The following is a 22,373-nucleotide window of genomic DNA, read 5'->3' on the forward strand; positions in this document are numbered from 1 at the left end:
CACAGGCCGACCGCGGTTTCGTCAACGTTGGATCATTTTATCGTTACACACGCTGGATAATGTTAAGCGATCTCTCCTGTTTTATCCATCGCGAAAAGTAAGCGCATTATTTTTTTTTTTTTTTCGTTTTGCAAAGGAACGCGGTTTTACGAATAAAGCATCTCGGATAACTAAAGTATCATGTTTTTTTTCAACCGCTCTACTGTAACCTTTTACTTTAAATTAGCTACTTAAACTGTAGTATCCATCTACCTGCTCTTGATTACTTTCTTTTATGTTTCCTATACATGATTCGTCGCGACACAAACGTCGTTTGTCGCGATTCAGTTAACTGTACGATTCCGTTATTTCACCCATGGGTATTAAGGGAATCCTAAACGCTCTTGAGAAGTCTGTTGTTTCTTTTCTGTTTTATCGACAAAATGTGAAGTTAGATAAACTATAAATCTATTTATTGGCTATGAGAATTGTTTTTTACCTGAAATTAGAGCGCTTCACCCTTTGTTAATATTAATACTTTAATATGTAGTATAGTCTCATATGTATAGTCATACAGATTGATAAATCTTTTTCCTGTACAAATTAAAATTATATTAACAAAGGGCAAAGCGCTTTAATTGCAGGTAAAAAACAATCCGTATAGCCAATAAATAGGTTTATAGTTTATCTAATGCACATTTTGTCGATATAACAGGAAAAAAACAACAGACTTCTCAAAAACATTTAGCTTCCCTTAATCATTTTCGGATCGTTCGCCAGTATGAAATTTATATGTGTATCTTTATGCGCAATTTCGCGCTTCTGTTTTTTTTTATCGACTTCATTTGTTATACTCCCATAAACTTTGAATGCTGTTTTTCAATCGCGCAAACTTCGCTATTTACATATACATAAATGGTAACGCATGCAATTTTTTTCACTAGAATTTTAATAACGATTTTTTTTTGTATTTATTTAGAGATACGAATTTTAAATGATTATTCTACAGCTATTGCAGAAATTGTCATTGACTGCGTGTCGCTCGTTTAATAAATGTTCGTGCCGATAAAAGTAGATATTAACAGAATAAATTTATGCATATAAATTTGAGATAGTTTATATAATTAAAGTTATGAATTTTTTGCGCAATACAATTCTCTCAAAGAATTATATACTGAAGGATAACAAGAAATTTTTTAAAATTTCAAATTTAAGATTAATTTATGGAATACAATCAATTTATATAACGAAAGTTGTCGACCTAAAAATTTCAAATCGTTAATTTAATTTTCTTTATATTTTGTGTGACAAATTCTTTCCAATTTCGAATAGGATAGTGATTTCGTATGTAATAGTAATTTAGAACATTTTAATTAACTAGACACATCGCAAAACGATGTATACGATCCCACAGTCCCATTTACAAAAAAAGCTTGATCGCTTTTATCGAGTTTTATGCACGTAATAGTAAATGGTTAAAAACAAAATTTATTTTGGGTTTCTATTACCATTGTTATAGCGGAAAGAAAAAATTGTAGTATAAAACAAACAATAAAATGTAGGCCTATAAAACGTGATACTATAGATTTTTTCAGGTGATTTAAAAAGTTATACGATTGTAACTTTGAATGAAATAAAATAGTCGTTATTGAAATATCATTCATGTCACAGTATCCGATAAATTGTTTTATATGATGTTGAAATTACATAAGGTTGATATATTATATTTGCGCAAGATGCAATACATTACATTTTTATTTTAAAAAAGTCGAAAATATTTTTCACACACATACACACAGGATATAAAATCAAAATTTACTTTGGATAGGAATAATACGTTGTAAACTGAAATAAGTTGTTATTGAAGAGAATATATATAAGTAAAATGTTGAGTAATTTTTATACAAGAGAAAAAAGAAACAAGTTTTTTTTTTAATTTTCCACCTTTTCTCTAAATCTCATTAAGTTTTTGAACTGTTATCTCGTTTAACCGAAAAAAAATGAAAGAAATTTAAGCGCTTAGGAATTGCTGATTCCACGGTTAGTGCGGAATATTAATTACGCTTTCCGCGCATCAGTACGGTTGCGGCAAGTTTAAATTGTGCAGCACGCGCGAATCGAACACATCGATCTCTCATTTGACTTGTATACGTCGGCTTTTACGAGTACGTATCGCGATGTTTCTGAGTATGGTATGCGGAAGTGATATATTTCGCAAAAATAGCGCAAAGTAGCAGCTGTTGTACGGTAAAAATCGGACAACACATACAATTTCCGCTTTCGTCGCGATGAGAAAATTCTTTAGTCAGCGTCCACCATCGAATAGAAGACATGTACGGTATGAGATGGATACATCTGGCTTCTCGAGAATCCCAAGCGATTTTCCCGTACTTGTACCGTTTTCTTGGCGCGATATCGGAATTCAATTCTCTTGTGCCGGAGCAGCGTGTAATTCGTTTCGCGGGGATCGTTCATCCACGTATTCATGATTGATCTATATTTCCATGCGCGATATGAATTAAATCTCAGGGAGAAAGAGAGAGGGTAAAAGGGAGAGAGAGAAAGAGAGAACGAATCATATATTAAGCCACCGCGCTAGCTCGCAATCAGCACAACCGGTAATTGATAGCGCGGCTAAATTAACGAGTTAAAGAGTCAAGATCTCCGCGCTGTTACGGCAAAAAGTACTCGTACAAGCGGAATTTGCAATTAAGACGGAATTTATAATATATATTTCGAGGTAGACGGAGAGAGAGGATGATTGCAAGACTAAATCGTGTACTTCTTAATCGTCCGCATTAATAATTGCGGATGTGCACTGATTGATCGAGCGCGTTTGACAGTTCGGCAATTTCGCGTGTGTAAACAAATTTAATTTGATGCAATGAATTATCCATTACTCCGATGATTTTTCACACAAAAATTGAAGGTTGTAATATTATCGAAGCTTATTCGAGCAATTACAGCCTCTTTACTTACTCACAGTTTTTATCTTTCAAGCAGCGAAAATAAACAGTGTCGTAATTAAATCATCGATAAATTATGGTTCAGCAAAAATTGATGGAGATTTATTTCGGAAATAGAATTCCCGCCATCAGATGATACATTTTCTGGAAATGTATAATGTAACTCATTATCTGTCAAAAACTTGTGGATATTATAAAAAGCGTAAAATGTATATTTTGTGTCTCTAAAGATTGATGGTTTCTTTCGTCGCTCGTTAATTGATTGCTAAATTTAATTATCAAACCGTTCGCGGCTTAATGTGTCTAAAATCGTTAATCCGACACGGTTAGCGCCAACATTAGTGGTTATATAGAGCAATCTCCGACTCGCGCAACTGGCCTACGAGATCTTGTCTACGGATTCGGATCTGATCCCTGGCTTTAATTGAAGGATCCGGTCCACGGATTTTGGTCCCGGACTCCGCACATCGAGAGTCCCACATCGAGAGTGCACTTAAGCAATCATGATATTAATTTCAACTGCGACTTATTTTCTTTTAATTTTCAGTTTAAGGGATTAACTTTTTATATTTTAGTCCACGATTTCCGGTCTACCGTATATCATCGTTCAGAATAATGTGTACGTAAGATTTATCGCAATAGAATGCCTCGCGTTTTCCGGAAACTCGCAGAAGAGAGCTTTACACGCTCGTCGCCCTCTATAGATATCTATTTAATTGAAATTTCATGATCCTTCTTAAGTCGATTATGGGGCAAGCATTACGTCTCGCAGGCTACGGCTATAATGGTTCCCCGTCGACGATGTCGAAGACATTATATGCATCCTGTAGACCAACTTCGGTCTAGAAAACGCGGTCGGTGTAGAAAATCTACTTCGCTCAACACGCTCTATCACCTTTAAGCTCAGCGCCAGAGCGTCATTGGGACACACGCTTGAACCGATAGTCTAGGACATTAAATACGTCCGCGTGCACACGTAATTTTACCTCTTTCTCTCTCTCTCTCTCTCTCTCTCTCTCTCTCTCTCTGTCAGTCGTGCGTATCGTATATACGAAATTACATTTCCAATAATCCCGGCGACAGCGGGCGGGCGCGTTCGATCGCGAAACACGTTCCTTCGCGCAAATCTCCCTTTACTCATCCTCATCCGCGCCTTCTCTCTCTTTTCCATCCAGCGCGCGCCCACACGTGGCACTCGTCTTTTTTTCCGCCTTTGACACGTTCTATGTGTGCGCGCGCGCGTCCTCTTACACTCATTCGCATCCCTTTGCCCATACATTCTCGTGGCCATGTGTCGCGATGTTAAATTCCAGTGAAATTCGAGGTGGAAAGCGCACCTGACCCGCATAGCGACACAATCGCACGAGCTATGCTCTCGAACCTGTCCGACCATTCGCACGTAATGCACCGCGAGTGTTGGACACGTGAGCGCCGCGTCTAGATTGATAGCCCTTTTTTCGGATAAATTTCCGAGAAGCTCCTATTTCCAATTTTTCACAAATCTGCTTTCCGTCTGACGTTTTTTTTTTCTTTAACGAAGAAAGGTAACGCACGAAAGATTTTTCGCGGATCGAAGATTCAATTATTTTTGAATAGTAAAGTAGAATATGATAAAACAGTAAATATTTTAACGTCACAAAATTAGCACTGTGAATTATCACTGCATTTTAATGTGCGGTAATAATTTTGGAATATATAAAATATCCGTACATCTGTACACTGTTTAATTGATCGTTAAATATAAATCAAACGTGCTATCATTAACATATATATGTATATAGATGTATTTACATGATAGTTTCTATTATTTATCGATATGTATAACAATTTGCATATATGCCATTATAATATTATTAGCATGCTTATTAAGTATCAAATCTTAATTGCAAATATTAATTTAAATATAAAATTATATTACTATAATTATTACGAATTCTCACATTACATTTTCATTGCTGGAATTTTTTTAAATGTAGAAACACGATGCATTATCGGTGTAGAAAAAACGATCGTTGATATCGTGCAAGTTTTATTACATTTCGCGACATACTCGCAAAACTTGCGGTATAAAAAAATGCAACTGCCATCATCGGGCTTTTACACGGATGATGATCATCTAGTATAGCTATCGATCGTTAAACGGATTATTTAGCGTAACGTATAACCATGAATCTGTACCGCTTATGCGGCTGCGGTTGCCGACGGTATAATGGCTATACCGAACGTGGCCTGCCAATTACGGTAATCGATGTTTAACGTTTACAATCGAGACAAAAGCCAAACATCGTACGGATTCCGCGCGCTATAACTCGATACGCAAGTAAGATACGTGGACACGCATTCGCTTCCGCTTGAGATCCTACCGTGAGAATGTTCACGCGTGCGGCAGATTGTATATATTTAGCTGAATAATATTGTGACGGAGCGTGTTACAGAGGTAGACAGGTTAACGCAAATTCGGATTGAAAGACGCGATATATGTATATGAGAGATGATGTGGCAATAGCGGTGTGATAAATATTGACGTTTATAGGATTAAGTGTAAGAATTTCATATATATTTTACATTTCTATTGTTTCTCATATTGCGTAAATAATGTTCATTGCTCCTCATAAAACAACGAATAATAGATTTGAAAATTGTATACTCTTACAGATTTTCTCCAAGTATAGAGGCAAGTTATTAAAAGGATTTATTAATTAAATAGAACTTTTTTGTGAAGAAGTTAAGTTTGCATACAATTAAATATTTGCGATAATTTAATATACTTTTATTCAAATTAATGATATTATTAAATTTTTAAATTTCGTAATGGCTTTGCGTTATACCTACTTCTCGTATATATTGCGAAATTTTCATCTAGCTTTATTCCAGATAACGCTATTAACATTACTGATAATTAATATGTCACAATTTATTCATTATCAAAACTGGTAGATAGTACAATTAACTACTTTGATCTCTGATAATGGGCTACGGATATCGAAATCCCTCTCATTTAATTCTCGATATCTTCCTATACAGACGGATGCGTCGAATAATTAAAGCGAGAGAATCATTAAGTAATACAGTTACTAATAGTATAAGTATTTTTTCCTTTATAGATCAAAGTAACATTTATTTCATGATAATCATTTTCACATGATATATATATAATATAATACAGATGAACAATGGCACACTTCAGAAAAATCCCAACAATCGAAAATATCAGAACATAAAGAATCAATCAATCATACTTTACCAAGTATCAATCAATAATCAGTCTTTTCAAGCATTATTTTGTCAACTAACGTAAGCCTATCGTCATAAAATATGAAAGAGATAAAAACGAGGAAAATAAAAAATGACTCGAAAGTTGTACAAGTTTGTATTATCAAAAACTAATGGATATTATTTGGAATATTTTTTAAATGAGATATATGTATTTCTTATTTATATAAATTTTTATTTTTAACAATGCTAAAATTTATTATTTTATATATATAGTTCTTTTTTAATTTAATGAAAAAATATATATATTGCTTATTAGTTATTTAATCATTAAAACCATTTAAAATTAAAATTTCCATCTTAGCAATTTATCTCCAAAATAAACGTATCCAAAAAATGTCGATTTTCTTGAGAGATGTCGAGAATTATGTATTTTAAATTGTGCCGGTATTCTCGTTTTGTATTTGAAATATTTGAAACATCAGATTTTTCCACGATTTGCGGAAATATACGTGCAACAATTTCACTCTCTAAAAAGCTGTGCAAATGTATCTTGGCTAGCTCGCATCGAACAGAATGAAATACTTTCGTGTGTAATACAAGGATCTTGAAAGGCAGTGGAGATCGAACATGCTTACTACGTGGTTTGATGAAACTATTTTCAATTTATAGCCGAAAGAAGGTATCGCGACGGTTCGCAGCGAAGCTGCTTGGAATGGTTACAATGGGCAAAGTGATAGGCGATCGTAACTGTTTGCCAACATATGACCATAATGGTCCAATGACTTTTTAAAATCGCAAAAGTTTCGTCGCCGCGAAATTGGAAATTCATTGAAAGCATATTTTACATATTTTATCATGAACTAAGAGACAGTCACCCATAAATATTTCATTGGAAAATACAAAGATATTGTCGAATGACAACTTGACATCTTTATTTGCAGCATGTTACTATACAATATAAATCTTATTTCAAAAATGAATTTCTTTTTGCTACAGACCTTTGAAAAATCGATAACAATGAATGTTTGATGAAAACATCGTTGTCGCGCATGAAACTATCAGCACTTTACATATTTGAAATTCACTTTCCATCAATATCAATGTACGAAAAAAATCAATCTAAAAATTTCACTAGTATTACTTTTTATTCTCCAATGTATATTTCAGTTGAAGTAAAAGTATATTGAGAAAAATTAATTTTTTTTAAATGTCGTAAAAAGTACAACAAACTATAAAGTTATTAGCAACGTGATATCATACTTATACATAAATATCCATTAACAAGTTGTTACATCATTCACAATTAACCGGGCCGTCCATATACTTTGTAACTAAAGTGACATTTAATGCTACTTCCATAGAAATCTACTTAATAAATCTGTCTACAATAATATAGAACTTGAAACGAATAATAATAAATTGAATCGATCGAAATATTATAAAAAATATCAATTAGCAATAATGGGACTGCAATCGAAACACACACAGAACGACACAGACTACGCTCAAAAACGCGAAATACCCTGATAGCATAATCCGTGCAATCATCGTCGATCGGAAACGCGACGAAATGCGACGTGAAATACGACGTCGATCTCGTCGAAAACGGTACTGGGCGAGAAAAAGGGCGAGAAAGGGCGTGTGCATTACGCGTTACATTGCCGCCACAAAAGGGGCGACCGATCGAGCGTAAAGGATATGTGACATTATGCAAGTGTGCCAGATGTGTGTATGTGTGTGTGCGTGTGTTCGGAAACGCCAGCTCTAAAAATCCCGACGCGGCGATTTCTCCCGCACGATTCCCGCCAAACAGTGCCAAACGAAGACTGACGGCGAGGACGAAGGGCGGACGCGAGAGCGATGTACTGCGAATACTTTGGCTCGATGCATTTTCGGGAGATACGGCTGCCGTCTGAATAGGAGACAAGCATGGACCGTGATGGGGGAGGAGGATGACGAAAAATCGGGGGAGGGAATCGGGAGAAGTTGGGAATCGAGGCTCGATGCACTACGGAGACAGCATAGTCATCGGTCTTGCCGCGGTTTTCCAAGATCCTCGAGTTTATCTCCGGGAGTTTATCTTCGGAAATGCTCTCTCACTCTTTCACGGGAAAGTGCGGTGATCTAAGTTTCATCCGGAGGAGGGCCGGTGAAACGTCAGAATTCACGGATACACCACTTCGGGCTAGCCTGACTCGGGCGGTTATCTTTCAGTAGTGTGAAAAACGTTTGGCGCGACGCGCCGTGTACACCCGATAACACCTTTCTCACGTATTTATGCGACTATGTAGCATGGCGCGCGCAACCCCTATCCAGGTATACCTATATCAATATCATTTACAAAACATGTGGCTATGTCCCTGTGGTTACGTACATGCTATCGGAGAATCGCTTGCATCAACGGATCTGCGTTTAATCGCGATGATATTATATATAAAATAGGGATTTTAAATATCTACGTTGTTATTATTGGCAGATGAATTTATTTCGGAATGAAATTATTTCGGAAAAGAAATATGTATTTCGAGTATCACGTATGACAAGAATGGCGATATTTGTTGATGTGACTTCATCAAGTAATAAAATTCTATCTATTTCTATTTATTTCTAAAATTTCACATCTATTTGAAATGCTATTTTTCATAGTTTTATGTGTTTTTATGAAAGCGTGATTTATCGCAAATATTTCTGTAAATTTTTCTCTCTTTTAACGTAAATAATTGTTTAGAAACTGAGTCGAGATAAAATCATCGCAAAAAGTTAACTTGAACATCACGTATGTTGTGACAATTTAATGCTGTGAGCTGTGACATTGTCATATATCTTTGATGTTAGTCTTTTTTTTAACAAAATATGTAATTCGAACATGCTCTTGATATGTTTCATCGGTAGAAATAAAGTTTCGTATCGTAGGTCACGTACGACCCAGTTATCGTTGGTAAAAATATTTTGGACATTCTGAGAAGCACATCCAGTTGTCTTAGACCGATTTCGAAAATTTATATACTTTTTCCAACTGTCTCTTTCAATTCTGTTATATAAATAATTAAAATAGCATAATTAAAAAAGCATAAAATTGAAAGAGATATTAAGGTACTAAAACAATATAAATAATTATACATAATTTGACGTAGGAAAAGGTATTATATTATTTATTCGAATATTCGCGAGATACGAAAACGTAAAGACTATATATTTCCTATATCTTTTCGGAGCAGAGTATTCATGAGACCTTGCATTATTTTTGAACGCGTTTAATTTATCATACGTGTTTTATTTTTAACCGTGACCAAAAGTACCTTCCTCCTTCCGGAAGTTACTCTAATTTATGACCCCAAGTCAGCGCAAGCATTGCAGCAATTCCGTTACCATCGAGTTCTCGACAGCGCCGTATCGACAGCGCAGGCATCGAAACGAAACTCGGAATGTCGAACGCAGCACGAGAGCTCCTTCGCGTAATACTTCCGGCTGACAGCGCGCAACCAACCATTTTTTTCCCACGTTCTACACGAGCCCTTTGTTTTCTGTACTTGACGGTGTTTTTGCACTCGCTTCGCACGGAAATGCCGCTGTTGATGTTCGGTATCTTTCTCTGTCTCCCTCTTGTTCCCACTCTCTCTCTCTCTCTCTCTCTTTCTGTCTCTCGTCGCTTCAGATTATTGATCGTTCGTTCGGAAGATTCCTGCCAACCAACGGAGTCATTGCTGCTAAACTGCTAGACGAGCAGTCTCGCAGGAAATAGAGAACGAGTAGAGTTATCCCGGGGAAGAAAAGCTCACGGATCTATCGATTGTACTTCAAAACTCTCGTTGTGTCCACTCGCATGCTGTTGCACACCACCGATCGAGAGATTTTCCGCCGCGGACTCCTGGAGAGTCGGTCGATCTTTCATTTTTTTTTTTTTTTTTTTTTTTTTTTTTTTAAGATCACTGTTTCATTTTTGGGGCAGGCTTTTTGCGACTCCTCAACGCGACATCGACGTGCGCGGGATGTTGAAAAGTATTCCGGCGTCGAGCTCACTCTAAATATTTTTCTTTCATGTGTATATGATTCTAGAGAAACGTGGAGTGTATTCGTTGCGTTTCGTTAGAAAAATGCCGCGCGTTCAGAGAAACATAAATTGTCTCTGAAAAATATAGATGTTATATTATCGTGTAATATACGAATGTTTGTATGCATTATATCAACGATTTCGACGTTTGTCACAATTACATTTGTGAAAATTACATAATGAATGCATAATGAAATGATTACAATTGCAAAATGAAGCAATATTATCGAGATTAATGTTTACGTTTACAAATCAAAAGGAAGTAGCAATATGAAGGAAATTAATATTTTAAAAAATTTTAACTTTTTGGTAATTATAAACTGTCTGTATAAAGAATATCGAATTTACACAAACTTTAGTTTACACAAGAAAGTGTTTAATGTATATTTTTTTGTATAAAGAACTACAATTATGTCATTTAATATTTGGATGTGGAATTCATAAAAGGCAGAATAATTAAACCTATATACTCTTCGTGTCGCGTCATTAAATTCGGTGTTTTATCAGAAATTGTACAAAAAATATGCATATAATGCAATTTATATTGTTCTTTCTATGTAAAACGTGCAAATTCTTGACCTGAGTCTATTTAGAGAAAAAACTGCCTTCTTTTATTTGTAATTATACGTCAAAAACTAAAAAATACTTGTTGTTATACTGCCAGATGAGAAAGTATTAATAAGAATTATATATAGCAAAACATATTCAAAAAATGTTAAAGAAAAATGCTCAACAAGATATACAGACATATAAATCAAACAATAACAATTGAAAATGAATAAATTTCAAGTGAAAGTTTATGCACATGACTGTAATGTGACTAATAAGTATATTTGCTCATTAAAAGATCGAAATTTCTCGATCTCTAAAAGATCTTTTTGAAATAAAACATGTTATTATCGTTATTTGTTATTTAAAAAGAACAGGAGGAAGCAACAAGAGAAACCTTTCCCTTTCGATATATTCTACGTCCTACGTCATTGTGCAGCTTTGAAATGTCAATTACTTGTTTTACGTATACACGTCATTTTTTCCCAATTTCAAACATCGAAATATATAATATAAGCAGCAGTCCGTAATACCAGAAAGTTTCGCAAACTCCAATGCGGCAATAAAATCGATAGTTTCCGCACATTATTATCGTCGATATAGTAATTACGTAGAAGTTGTGCGTTTAATATGTCATTGCGGCTGTCAAGAAAGCGGAAGGGAACGCAGAATGTGATTTATATATTGTATAGATAAACATATATGATATATTTACTGGTTTTACGAGTAAGATTAATCGTATGTCCTAAGTAGTTATCGAATGTCCGTTCTTGGTAGTCCTTGATGATTGTATAGCATACAGAGACAAGATCGATCCGTCGTTATACCATATGCCATCGTAAGTAAATCGCGGTTCCGTGAAAGTTACAAGATTTTTAATATTACACGCGTGAATTTGGTGCCAGTTGTTCATGTTCATATATACGAGATATTCTACTATTATTGTATAAAATTATTTGATTAATAATAACAATTGTATAATTCGACGAATTTGAGGTCGATTTTTCAATAACAAAAGAATTTCGAGAGAAACAAAATATATTTTAAGAAATAAATCCACAAAATAAAGTTTCTGTAATTAAAATATTTTTAAATTAATTATAAGAGGATAAATTTTAGTCGTTCATTTATAATTCATGAATTCGAAATCTAATCCATTAATTTTCATATCTGTGTAACATTAAATCGCCAAATTTTCATTTGGAGCAAATTGACCTCAATTTCGCCAAAAACATACGTCGTTACAATTTCATCGGCAGGCTTTACATTCACGTAAAACGTTTACGTAAAATATTGTACCGATGACCGCTCGTTTATTTTTTCATCGTCTTTTTAATGGCGTGCGGCAAGCTTCGTAATTCGTTATCACTTAACGTCGTCACTAAATAATAAGGTTAATCAGTGTACGCGCACGCGCGCGAGAACGTGTCGTGTTGATCGTTGTAAATCGTATCGTGATGCCGAGCCTGGTTATTTACCTTGCCGACAGTTTATATGCAGGAATTTCCGCGTAAACTTCGGATACACAACAGTGCCTCGAATGCAAACTTCATGCGAAATGCTAACATGCGTTCGGGCGCATCGTGTCATCGTACATACGTACACACATATTATACGTACGCACGTCTACCCCCTGCATTGTTCAAACTTGCGTCGGCTGCATTTTTCGAGTGCACATCGAGAGGGCTTTTCCCGTGCACACTTTCGGAGTATAATTGTTGCCGTTAATCCTTACGTAGACTTATACGTATATTTATATACGTAACGCAAAGACGAACCATTTGTCTTCTCCGATTTCTAACTCTTTCTATTATATTAATTTATTATTATATCATAATATATTACACATTAATAATCTTCTTTTTAATGGAGCTTTATTTTCTCTTGTTTTACAAATTTTATTAATATAAAAATATAAAAAATATATAAATAAAATTTCGCACAGTTTTTTAATTTAAAAGTTTTTAATGCTTATTGAAAGTTTCATATTTAAATCGATGGTTTCAATTATTTTTAATGACGAATGAAGTAAACCAAGTATTTTTAGCGCAATTGCCTGGTCTGTACGTAAGGGTTAACGATAAAGAAATTATAATTATTATAGATAAATATCTGTGAAAATATCTTTTTGTTAATATACGCGATCTCTTTAAAAAGATCATCGTAATTGCAGATAGGAGAAATGTTAGACGTGTTGGAAGTTGCATTATAAATTATTTGATCGTTTATTTCATTGAATTAATATACTGAAAGCTGTCATAGAAATTAATTGTCAAGAACTTTATAATAGATGTTAATATCAAAAAGTTGAAAATTAGAAATAAACTATAAATTATATAACAATTCTCGTTCATAGTTTTATACGATTTAATTAAATCTGCTTGCGCATCACTATTTTATGATTTATTAATTATTGATTAGCAATAAATATTAGAAAACGAGATGTTTTTTAATTCTTAATTAATGTAGTAATCATGCTCAAAATATAAATTTTGGATTGATAGATAAATTCAAAACATTGATATATATATACTTTGAATGTTTTTTAAATCGATTATTAAGATGCTTCGAATAAACGATCGACTACTTTTTATGCACCCGTACTTCAGGGCCGAAGATTGATGCTGTTAGGTATGCGATATAGCCTAATGTGATATTCATAATACAATATAGCCCTAAAAAGTTTATATATAAATATCTCTCTTTCTCTTTCTCTCTCTTTTCTTACGCGTACTTTGCAACACGATACGAGAATGCATGCGACACAAGACGTTTCACGGTGTACCTTAAGCAGGTGTATAATATTATACAAAAATGAAGTAAGTATTATAGTCGACCGAGAAGAAGTGCATTTGCATTACGAGAACTTAATAAAGTATACGTTAAAGAATGTTGTTCATTTTTATTCTTTATACCCGATACCTCATTTCTAAGAGTGTACTCGAGCATTGTATAAACCAGGATATGTCACATTTATTTTTCAAAATAATTATGAATGAACTAATATGAATCATTTTAATCATTTATAATAGATAGAAAATATAAAAAGTAAAATTAATACTAAAAGTTATACATGAAACATTTCGATCCTTTTTTTCTTCAAATTCTTTTTTATAAAAGAATTATATTGTTCAGTTTCTTTACATAGTACAAGCGCGTCCTTTAAATAAAATAATAAGTAAAATCCGAATTGAAATTCTTTGGGTCTTTCTTTAATTTTCAGTTGTATGTATAATATGCTTTAATTATGTACTTATATCAAAGGCATTTATTAAAAGTGTAATCTAAGTAAGTTTGATCTAATTCATTCTATAGTTCATCCATTTTAAGATAACGAATCTCTCTACTATCTACAATCTACAATCTACAGTCTATAACTACGATCTATAAATCCGTTACCTTAAAATTAAATAAAAGTTTATCTCACTCACCCACCCCGATGCACAGCAGAATAAGTTGATGTTCAGGCTACGTTGTCTGTAACATACAAATATAAAATCTAAATTATATATACAAATATAATATCTAAATTATAAATTTAAATTATAGCAGCATTCAAATGAATTACTTTTTCAAAAAATGATTATTGGATGCGTCGAATTTTATATTTGGTGTATAAAATAAAATAATAAACTATATATAAATATTTAATAAAATAATTTCATAAATTAAAAAAAATGATTAAGTAAAAACTTTTTATTAGGGGATTTTTTTATATGTATAAATGTTCATATAAGATCTCTTAAAAATGTATATAAAATCTCTAAGTTTCTATTGTCTAAATTGTTCAAATAAATGGACTGAATTAATATGATTTATATAATTAATATTACAAATAACGATATTCACCTTAGGGTTACTCTGCCGATGCCCGATGCCTCTCCCAGGCCTTCTTCTCCTCTCAGGTTGTCAGGATGGTCAAAGTCTAACTAAGCACGACTTTTAACGACACTCCCGCACTCGTACGCGCGATACTTTTAACAGCACTCCCGCACTTGTACGCGCAATACTTTTAACGACACTTCCGAGTTTTGTCTGTAACATACAAATACAAAATCTAAATTAAAGCAGCTTTCAAATTAATTACTATTTCAAAAAATTATTATTCGACACGCCAAACTTTATATTTGGTACATAACAATGATAAACTATATATATAAATATATAATAAAATAATTTTATACATTAAAAACAAATTTTTATGTAGAAACATTTATAGAAATTCTAGAAATATTTATGTAATATAAAAATGTGATCTTTTAACTTAAAAAAATAGCATACAAATAAATAAATAAAAAGTTATATAATTATAACAAAAATATGTTATATATATAAAGAAGCAGCATTTTTATAGCAAATATTTAAATTTTTGCAGTATGGAAGGAAGTGCTCTGAAGGAATTTTTAGCATCCCAATTTAACTTTCCGATTGCCACATGCGGATATATTGACATGACATTTTACACGTCTCAACTGCGATATGTCAATATCTGGACCACACATTTCAGAGGTTTATGGTTAAAAGTAATCATTTGATCAATAAAAACGATACGTGTTAAATCGGCGAAAAATGTTAGCAAAGGTAAATAATTTTTATAATCATATTTTATATTTTATCTTATTCTGTCTTATTCATATCGATGATTTTAATGTATGTGTATTTTGATATCATAATACGACAATAATTAATAATGATATACATAGCTTACAAGAAATCAGCGCATTCTATAGAAATCTTTTTATTTGTGTAGAGATATTAAATCTATAAATTATGAATATTTTTTTTCTCATAGAAGAGAAATGCATTTCAATTTATCATCGATTTATAATGTGGACTGCACAACGTAAATTGAAATTAAATCTTACCGTAGAAAAAGAACAACTCCCAATGGGCCAATATATCTGTTCTTTTCTAATCAGAACTGTAACCTATATGTTAAACAGATAAATCGCGGTCACTTGTTTTCTCACTCTTTTCTGGACCTTGTTTTATATATACATATATATGAATAAATAAATGAGATAACGCGTAGTCTATACTATATATAGGTTGATGATTATTACAATTTGTTTGATTATTAAATTTAAGTAGCTTTTCTTTGTCTCGAAATGGACGTAGAAATAACTGGACAAAGTTGTTAATTGTGCTGATTAAAGCTGAGAAACGTAAGGAGAGAATTATATTTCAAACTTCTACGCGTGCAACCTATGACCTACGCTAACAATACAATTCGCTGTTATGTTCGCGCTCAGGCTCAGTGAGCGCTGCTGAGTCAGTACACGCAGCGCCATCTGTCGGTACTGGAACTACATTACCGTCAGAATTTGGGGTCAACGACCTATGAATGGAAGCCATATAAGGAATAATAGTAAACTGTAGTACGTCATAAAGAATGAATGTATATGTATCATGAATGATTTTTCTATGTTGTCAGAACTGTCAATCTATATCTGAATAATGTAATGTTTTCTTTAATAGTGCGCGAGTGTCATTCAAGTCTATTTACGAAATTTCCGTGTATATATATGCGATGCGAATTTGCTAGCGGCAAATTGGGAATAATTATTCGCCGTTTATAACCTCTACATAATACGCTTTGTGTTGCAGCTCTACCGCAGTAAATATATATTATAATTAAACTAAATGTAATTTAACCGGTTTATGCATCGATTCTATCATCTTTTCATTATATACAAACAGCTACGCCAAGACCCAAATATCAGCTGATCTGTTTTTAGGCGCATGACAAATCGTAACCGGTGGCAGAGAATTGTCGATGGATAATGAGTGAATCCGATGATACGGATGTCCTGCTCCTGATCCCGCCTGATATATTCCATATACAATCTTCCGATTCAGACACCAACTCGTGTGTTTCCGCAGATCGCGGCAAGACTGGCGTTATCTCAGAGCTGGTAGGACACATGCAATCATTAGAATCCCGTATCACTGCTATCGAATCCAGAGACAACAGTCTGGACGTTTCTGTATTAAACAATTCACTGGACTCTCAGCCAGTTTATGGCAGCGCATCCTATCCTTATTACCGACATACCTTGCCCAGATTGTCCGTAAGTCAAAGCACCAGCTTGCAAAACACTCCAGTGAAACCTCCTCGTAAACCTCTGTCTGTACCTTCCACGCCCAGTGGGTATTCAAAGCAGAACTATACTAATTCATTGAGAAATGACATGAAGTCAGGATGCTACGTCTCGACAGCTGCTACCTCTAATTTGACTACTACTAACACTCTTGCTCGAGCCAAGCATGATACTCTAACATCATATTCTGATTTTTTTGTGGTGCCTTCTACTTCTTGTGGTACTGGGCTCTCGCATGCTACTGCTATGTCTATGAAGAAGGAATCCCATTTAACTGTTTGTCCAAGTGATCATTGTACGAGTAATTCATATTGTAAACCATACAATTCTTTACATTCAGCAGTATCCGCATCATACTTACCTAATGTATCGATAGGTCAGCAGCACAATCGTACTAGAATAGTGCAAGAGATGGAACTGTCAGAGGTTGATGAGTTGCTTCAAGAAATGGAAGCCACTGAATTAGAATTATCAAAAAGAATAAATAGCACTGGCAGATATCAATATCATAACGAACTGGCTCATCCAAAATCATTGACTCAAACTGTTGAAACAGCAAGCAATCAAGAGAAAGAGACACAACATAAGCTTGGAGCATATAAAAAGTTAAATTTTCTATCATGCAGCAAAGAGCCTCAACTCACTGATACTTTAGCAGCATTTTCTCAAAAGAAATCAAACAATACATTCCCTGAAATATCATTGCCTGATTTATACAGCGATTCATTCCACTTAAATGAATCTAACAAAATGATTTCCGAATTTAAAACATGGGAACAAAGTGTCCAACAACCTATTGCAAAAGTAAATGGAATAGAAAACAGTATACAAAATGTAGATCATTTATCTAATGTATCATCAGCTACAATTGACAATGCTAAATCAAAAGAACTGATGTCAGATCAAAATATTCTAACAAGAAGTGAAGCAAATACAAACAATGTACCTGCTCAATCCAAAGGTTCTATTACAGATTCTCTATTACATATTAGTGATTCAAAATTTTCTGATGTGATGCCATTGAAAACTGTACAATATAGTAATGCAGAGCATTTACTGGATTCTTGTAAAACGCTATATAATGGAAATGTACACGATGACAGAGAAAAATTAGTATTCACTAAAAGTGCTGTACATGTTGGTACAAACACAGATCCTCATTTAAGGTATTTTGCATATGCAATTTTTACTGCGCATTCTTTTTTATTTAAACATATGGAAAAATATATTATAATACTATTAAAAGAAAAATATGATTCAAATTTTTGTAACTGATAATTTTATATTATTAATTGTTGTAAAATTTATTTGTAGAAAATATCAACGAGTCTTGTCACTTTCGGATTTCTGGGACACTCACCCAGCCAGATCACAAGAAGAAACACTTAGAATCAAATTGGAAGAGGAGAAATTTCGCAGAGAGGTATAGTAAAAAAATGAAATATATATATATATATGATATTAGTATTTGTTAATAAATATATATTTTGCATTTTTAGCATTGTGAACATCTGATTCAAGAATTACAGAAACGGTTGTTGGAACAACAAGAGAAAGTGGCAGTAGCGGTCAGAATTGACAATGAGAAAAACGTTTTGATATCTCAATTTCATGTAGCTTGGTCTAAGTTGAAGCAACAAGTTGCAATATTAGAAGTTGAACATAAAAATTCGCAAACTAATCTGCAGAATGTCACAGAGAAACATCAGGCTGAAATCTCAGAACTTCAGACTCAAATCAAACGACTTGAAGAAAAATTATCGAAAGCTTTAGACTTAGCAGCTGGATATAAAGAAAAGAGTGACACCACGATTAAAGAAAAAGTTGATCTATTAAAAGCTCATGCAGATGAATTAGAAGGTTATAAATTATTAGTCCAAGAAGCAGAAAATAGATATGAACAAATAAAAGTAGAATTTAATAAATTGTTAGAAAAAAATCAACAAAGTGAGGAGACATTAAGAACTGTTCAATCAGAATTAAAGAAAGAACGGTTGAGAGAGAATGAAGTACGAAGCGAGATGGATGTTATTCATAAAGCATTGGACACTTGTGAAGCCGAATTAACAGTACTCAGACAAGAAAAAGAGAATTTGCAACTTAAACTGAAAGAAGAGATAAACAGAAATTCTATTTTAGAACAAAAGAATTCATCGTTGCTTGTATCGATCGAGGACGCTAAACAAGCAGAAGTAATACATTATATCTGTAATGTTAAAATGTACTTATAAAACTTATAAAAAGATTGTTATTAATTACTTTGATTTTCATATATTATATATATATATATATATGAAAATCAAAATAATTAAGTATATATAATTTATCATATATATATACATACATATATATATGGTGGTAAAATCGTGAATTTTATGCCTTTCGAATCATATTGTGAATTATAATTTTTTCGTAAGTTTTATCGTAATTAGTTATCAAATGGTTTTATTAATTGTCTTAATTGCTTTTATTTTTTCAGAAATTAGCTAAAGATGAAACAAAATCTATTGTGGAGCAAAAGGAAAAAATCAGGGCAGAATTGCAAGAAGTTTATCAGAAACAGGTTGATGAAGTGGTAAAAACAAAATTACAAGAATTTCAAATGCAACTTGACACTGCTGAATCAGAATTTTTAGAAGAATTGAAAACAAGACAGCAAGTTATAGCTGAATGCGCTGCTAGGAAAATAAAAGATGTTATTGATAAGTTCGTTGCATATACACTTTTATTTACAATATCGCAAGGAAATCAATATGAATTAATTTTCCGGAAATATATAAATATATTGGATTTTTCAGACATCGTTTGGAAATAAATTTATTAGAAGAAAAACATAAAGAAGAGAAACGATTGTACGAGCTACAATTAGCTCAAGCTTTACAAAGATCATCTATGTTAGAAACGCATTTGAATTCTCAGCGCACAACAAAATCCCAACTTGCAGAACAATTGCACTCTGTTATGCAAAAACAATGGCAGCAAGCTCTACATATTATATCAGGTAAGACAATGAAATGTAAATTTGAATTTGTATATATATTACTTGATTATTTCTTAATATTATTATGGTCATAATTGATATGTAAATACATATAACTACATTACAACTTACAATTACAGGTGGTAATACGGATAACTTATCTCCGATTCAGAAAATTTATGCAGACAAACATTTTAATTCTAAAGGTCCAAAAAAGTCCGAATCGATGCCAAACTGTTATACTAAACTTTCTCAGGAACCGATAAAATATACGACTCAGTTAGAAACGCAAAACCCAATGCAATTGTTTGAAGATCAAAACGAAAGTGTGATTACAATGAATTCTAATGAAAATACATCTTTAATTAGTAGAAAGGAATCGAAGAATGATCTTCGAAAATATGTAAAAATGGTAATTAAAATTTAGGCGATAATTTTTCACTAATAAGCCGAATACAAATGAATTATGAATTAATAATTAAACAATTAAATTATATTAAATTTACAGATTGCAGAAATGCAACTAGCAAAGGAAGATAAAGATCTAAAACCTAGAAGCAGCATTTCAAGCCCGCCGTTAGAATGTAGGGAAGTACCGCGAAAACATTATTTAAAAAAGGAATTAAGTATAATGAGCGAAGATAGCATCATGTGGCAACCAACTTCCGAGGTTTGTATATATATTTTAGCTAAAAATTTACATAATACACATATATATTTATAACATAACTTTTTTACCAGACTTCGCATGATGTTAGCGAACATATATCTCTTCCGGAAAAAATGATTACGAAATTGGATCAGCAGAAAAGCAAGCCTCCTTGGAAATGACGTATAGCTTATGATAATAATGATACCGATGGTGTGGACGAACTCGATTAAATCTATTAGATTAATTCGATGCAGTGTACTTAATTAGCTGTAATACTTTTTAAGCGGAGATTTTATAAGCGAGAAATATCAACATATCAATATTTTTATTATGAAAAATTTAATAAATAAATTTTTTTATACATATTTGATTCCTTTAAATTCTTACACTTTTGTATATATCCTATTACTATTCTTCTATTATTAAAATATAATACTCAATATATCATGGATTGAAAATTAAAGGATCAATGATAATTTTATTCTTCTCTAAAATTTTTTATGACATTAAATTTTATAATTCTGATAACATTAATTTAATAATCCGTAAATTATCACAGAAAAAAAGGAATCCTTGATTCAAGTATATTTTTATTCTTGAACGCTTTTTGATTGATTTAAGCATAGAATGCTCTTTGTAATCACACATTTTCATTTGCCTTAATAATAAATAAGTTTGTGTAAAGTATATTTTATTCTTAAGATATAGTCTTGTTTTAAAAATCGCATATGGTAAAAACAAACTTAGTCACATTTGAACTAAGAATTATTATATATATTTGAAAGTACCGCTTATATCCGATGCACACTTGTCACTTGTCCTTGCAATATTTATAATGTAAATTTCAGCTTCAACCAAGAATATTTTGCATTTTGTTTTAAGGATAAATTATCCTTTATCGAAAATTATTTATATTTGGTGTTATTATAAGGATAAAATATACTTGAATCAAGGCATATTTGCATTCTTTCAAGGATACTGTTTTTTCTGTGATTAAATTTTAATTTTAATACACAAGTTTTCTTGTATCGAAATATTTTCAGTGAGTTATACTATTTCTATAGTGCCGAGCGCTTAAAGGAAACGGATGCCTGATAAAATATAAACATCCGAATGATAAAATAAACATTTCTGATAAAATAGACTCAAGACTGACGAACTGATAACAGAAAAGTTTATCATACAGCGAGTTGTTGCGGTTTTAAAACCAAATGATGAACATTTTTATACGTGCACTTGATGACACAATTAAAAATCTTTCTTTATACATACAAGATGTATGAATAGAATTTACAGTCATCTAAACAAATTACGTAATCCTGCACAATCTGTGGTCAACGTATTGATAAAATTGTTTTATTTCAACTTATCCTACAACAAATTCCGTGATTACTCATATAAACACGCTAGAGCTTTTAAACTTACAAAGATGACCTGAATAACCAGATCTAAGATTGTAAATCTTTCAAGTCTCATAAACATATCCAATAAAAATTCGATGAACTAAAATTATGTAAAACAATAATAAAAATTTAAAAAATTTTATTATGTCGAGATATCACAAAAATTCGATGCATTAAAATTTTGTCGAGACGAAATAAAAGTTCGAAGAATTAAAATTATGTCGAGATAAAATAAAAACTCGATAACTTATAAATTATATCGAGACATAATAAAAATTCGATGATTTAAAATTATGTCGAGACATAATAAAAATTTGATTAATTAAAATTATGTTGAAGCATAATAAAAATTTGATAAATTAAAATGATGTCGAGACATAATAAAAATTCGATGATTTAAAATTACGTCGACACTTTATAATAATTTAAGAATTTTCATTATGTCTCGACATAACTTTAATTCATCGAATTTTTAT

General features: G+C 32.4%; 1 protein-coding gene across 4 annotated transcripts; it reads left to right on the forward strand.

The window, feature by feature from the left end:
- Positions 1 to 16,106: 16,106 nt before the first annotated feature.
- Cnb (centriole duplication and spindle assembly protein centrobin) lies at positions 16,107 to 20,859 on the forward strand. Of its 4 annotated transcripts, XM_029315335.2 has the most exons (10): positions 16,107 to 16,378; positions 16,500 to 17,157; positions 17,239 to 18,028; positions 18,177 to 18,285; positions 18,362 to 19,054; positions 19,342 to 19,568; positions 19,661 to 19,863; positions 19,983 to 20,254; positions 20,351 to 20,512; positions 20,584 to 20,859. In XM_029315335.2, exons 2-10 carry the CDS (start codon positions 16,545 to 16,547, stop codon positions 20,671 to 20,673), a joined length of 3,159 nt encoding a protein of 1,052 aa, XP_029171168.2. In that variant the 5' UTR covers positions 16,107 to 16,378; positions 16,500 to 16,544; the 3' UTR covers positions 20,674 to 20,859. The 4 variants fall into 4 exon arrangements, with proteins under 4 accessions (XP_029171168.2, XP_029171166.2, XP_029171167.2 ...); XM_029315333.2 differs by having other exon boundaries at positions 16,462 to 18,028; XM_029315334.2 differs by having other exon boundaries at positions 16,485 to 18,028.
- Positions 20,860 to 22,373: the final 1,514 nt, after the last annotated feature.

The sequence above is a fragment of the Nylanderia fulva genome, unplaced genomic scaffold (genome assembly GCF_048542155.1).
Source record: "Nylanderia fulva isolate GAGA-0341 unplaced genomic scaffold, ASM4854215v1 Scaffold6, whole genome shotgun sequence".
NCBI classification, from domain to species: domain Eukaryota; kingdom Metazoa; phylum Arthropoda; class Insecta; order Hymenoptera; family Formicidae; genus Nylanderia; species Nylanderia fulva.

Bases quoted from the DNA above. Each gene is read 5' to 3' on its own strand.
- Cnb (XM_029315333.2), top strand. From the start codon at position 16,545: ATGAGTGAATCCGATGATACGGATGTCCTGCTCCTGATCCCGCCTGAT. The intron at 19,055-19,341 runs GTAATACATTAT...TTATTTTTTCAG, and splicing joins AGGACGCTAAACAAGCAGAA to AAATTAGCTAAAGATGAAAC. The intron at 19,864-19,982 runs GTAAGACAATGA...TTACAATTACAG, and splicing joins AGCTCTACATATTATATCAG to GTGGTAATACGGATAACTTA.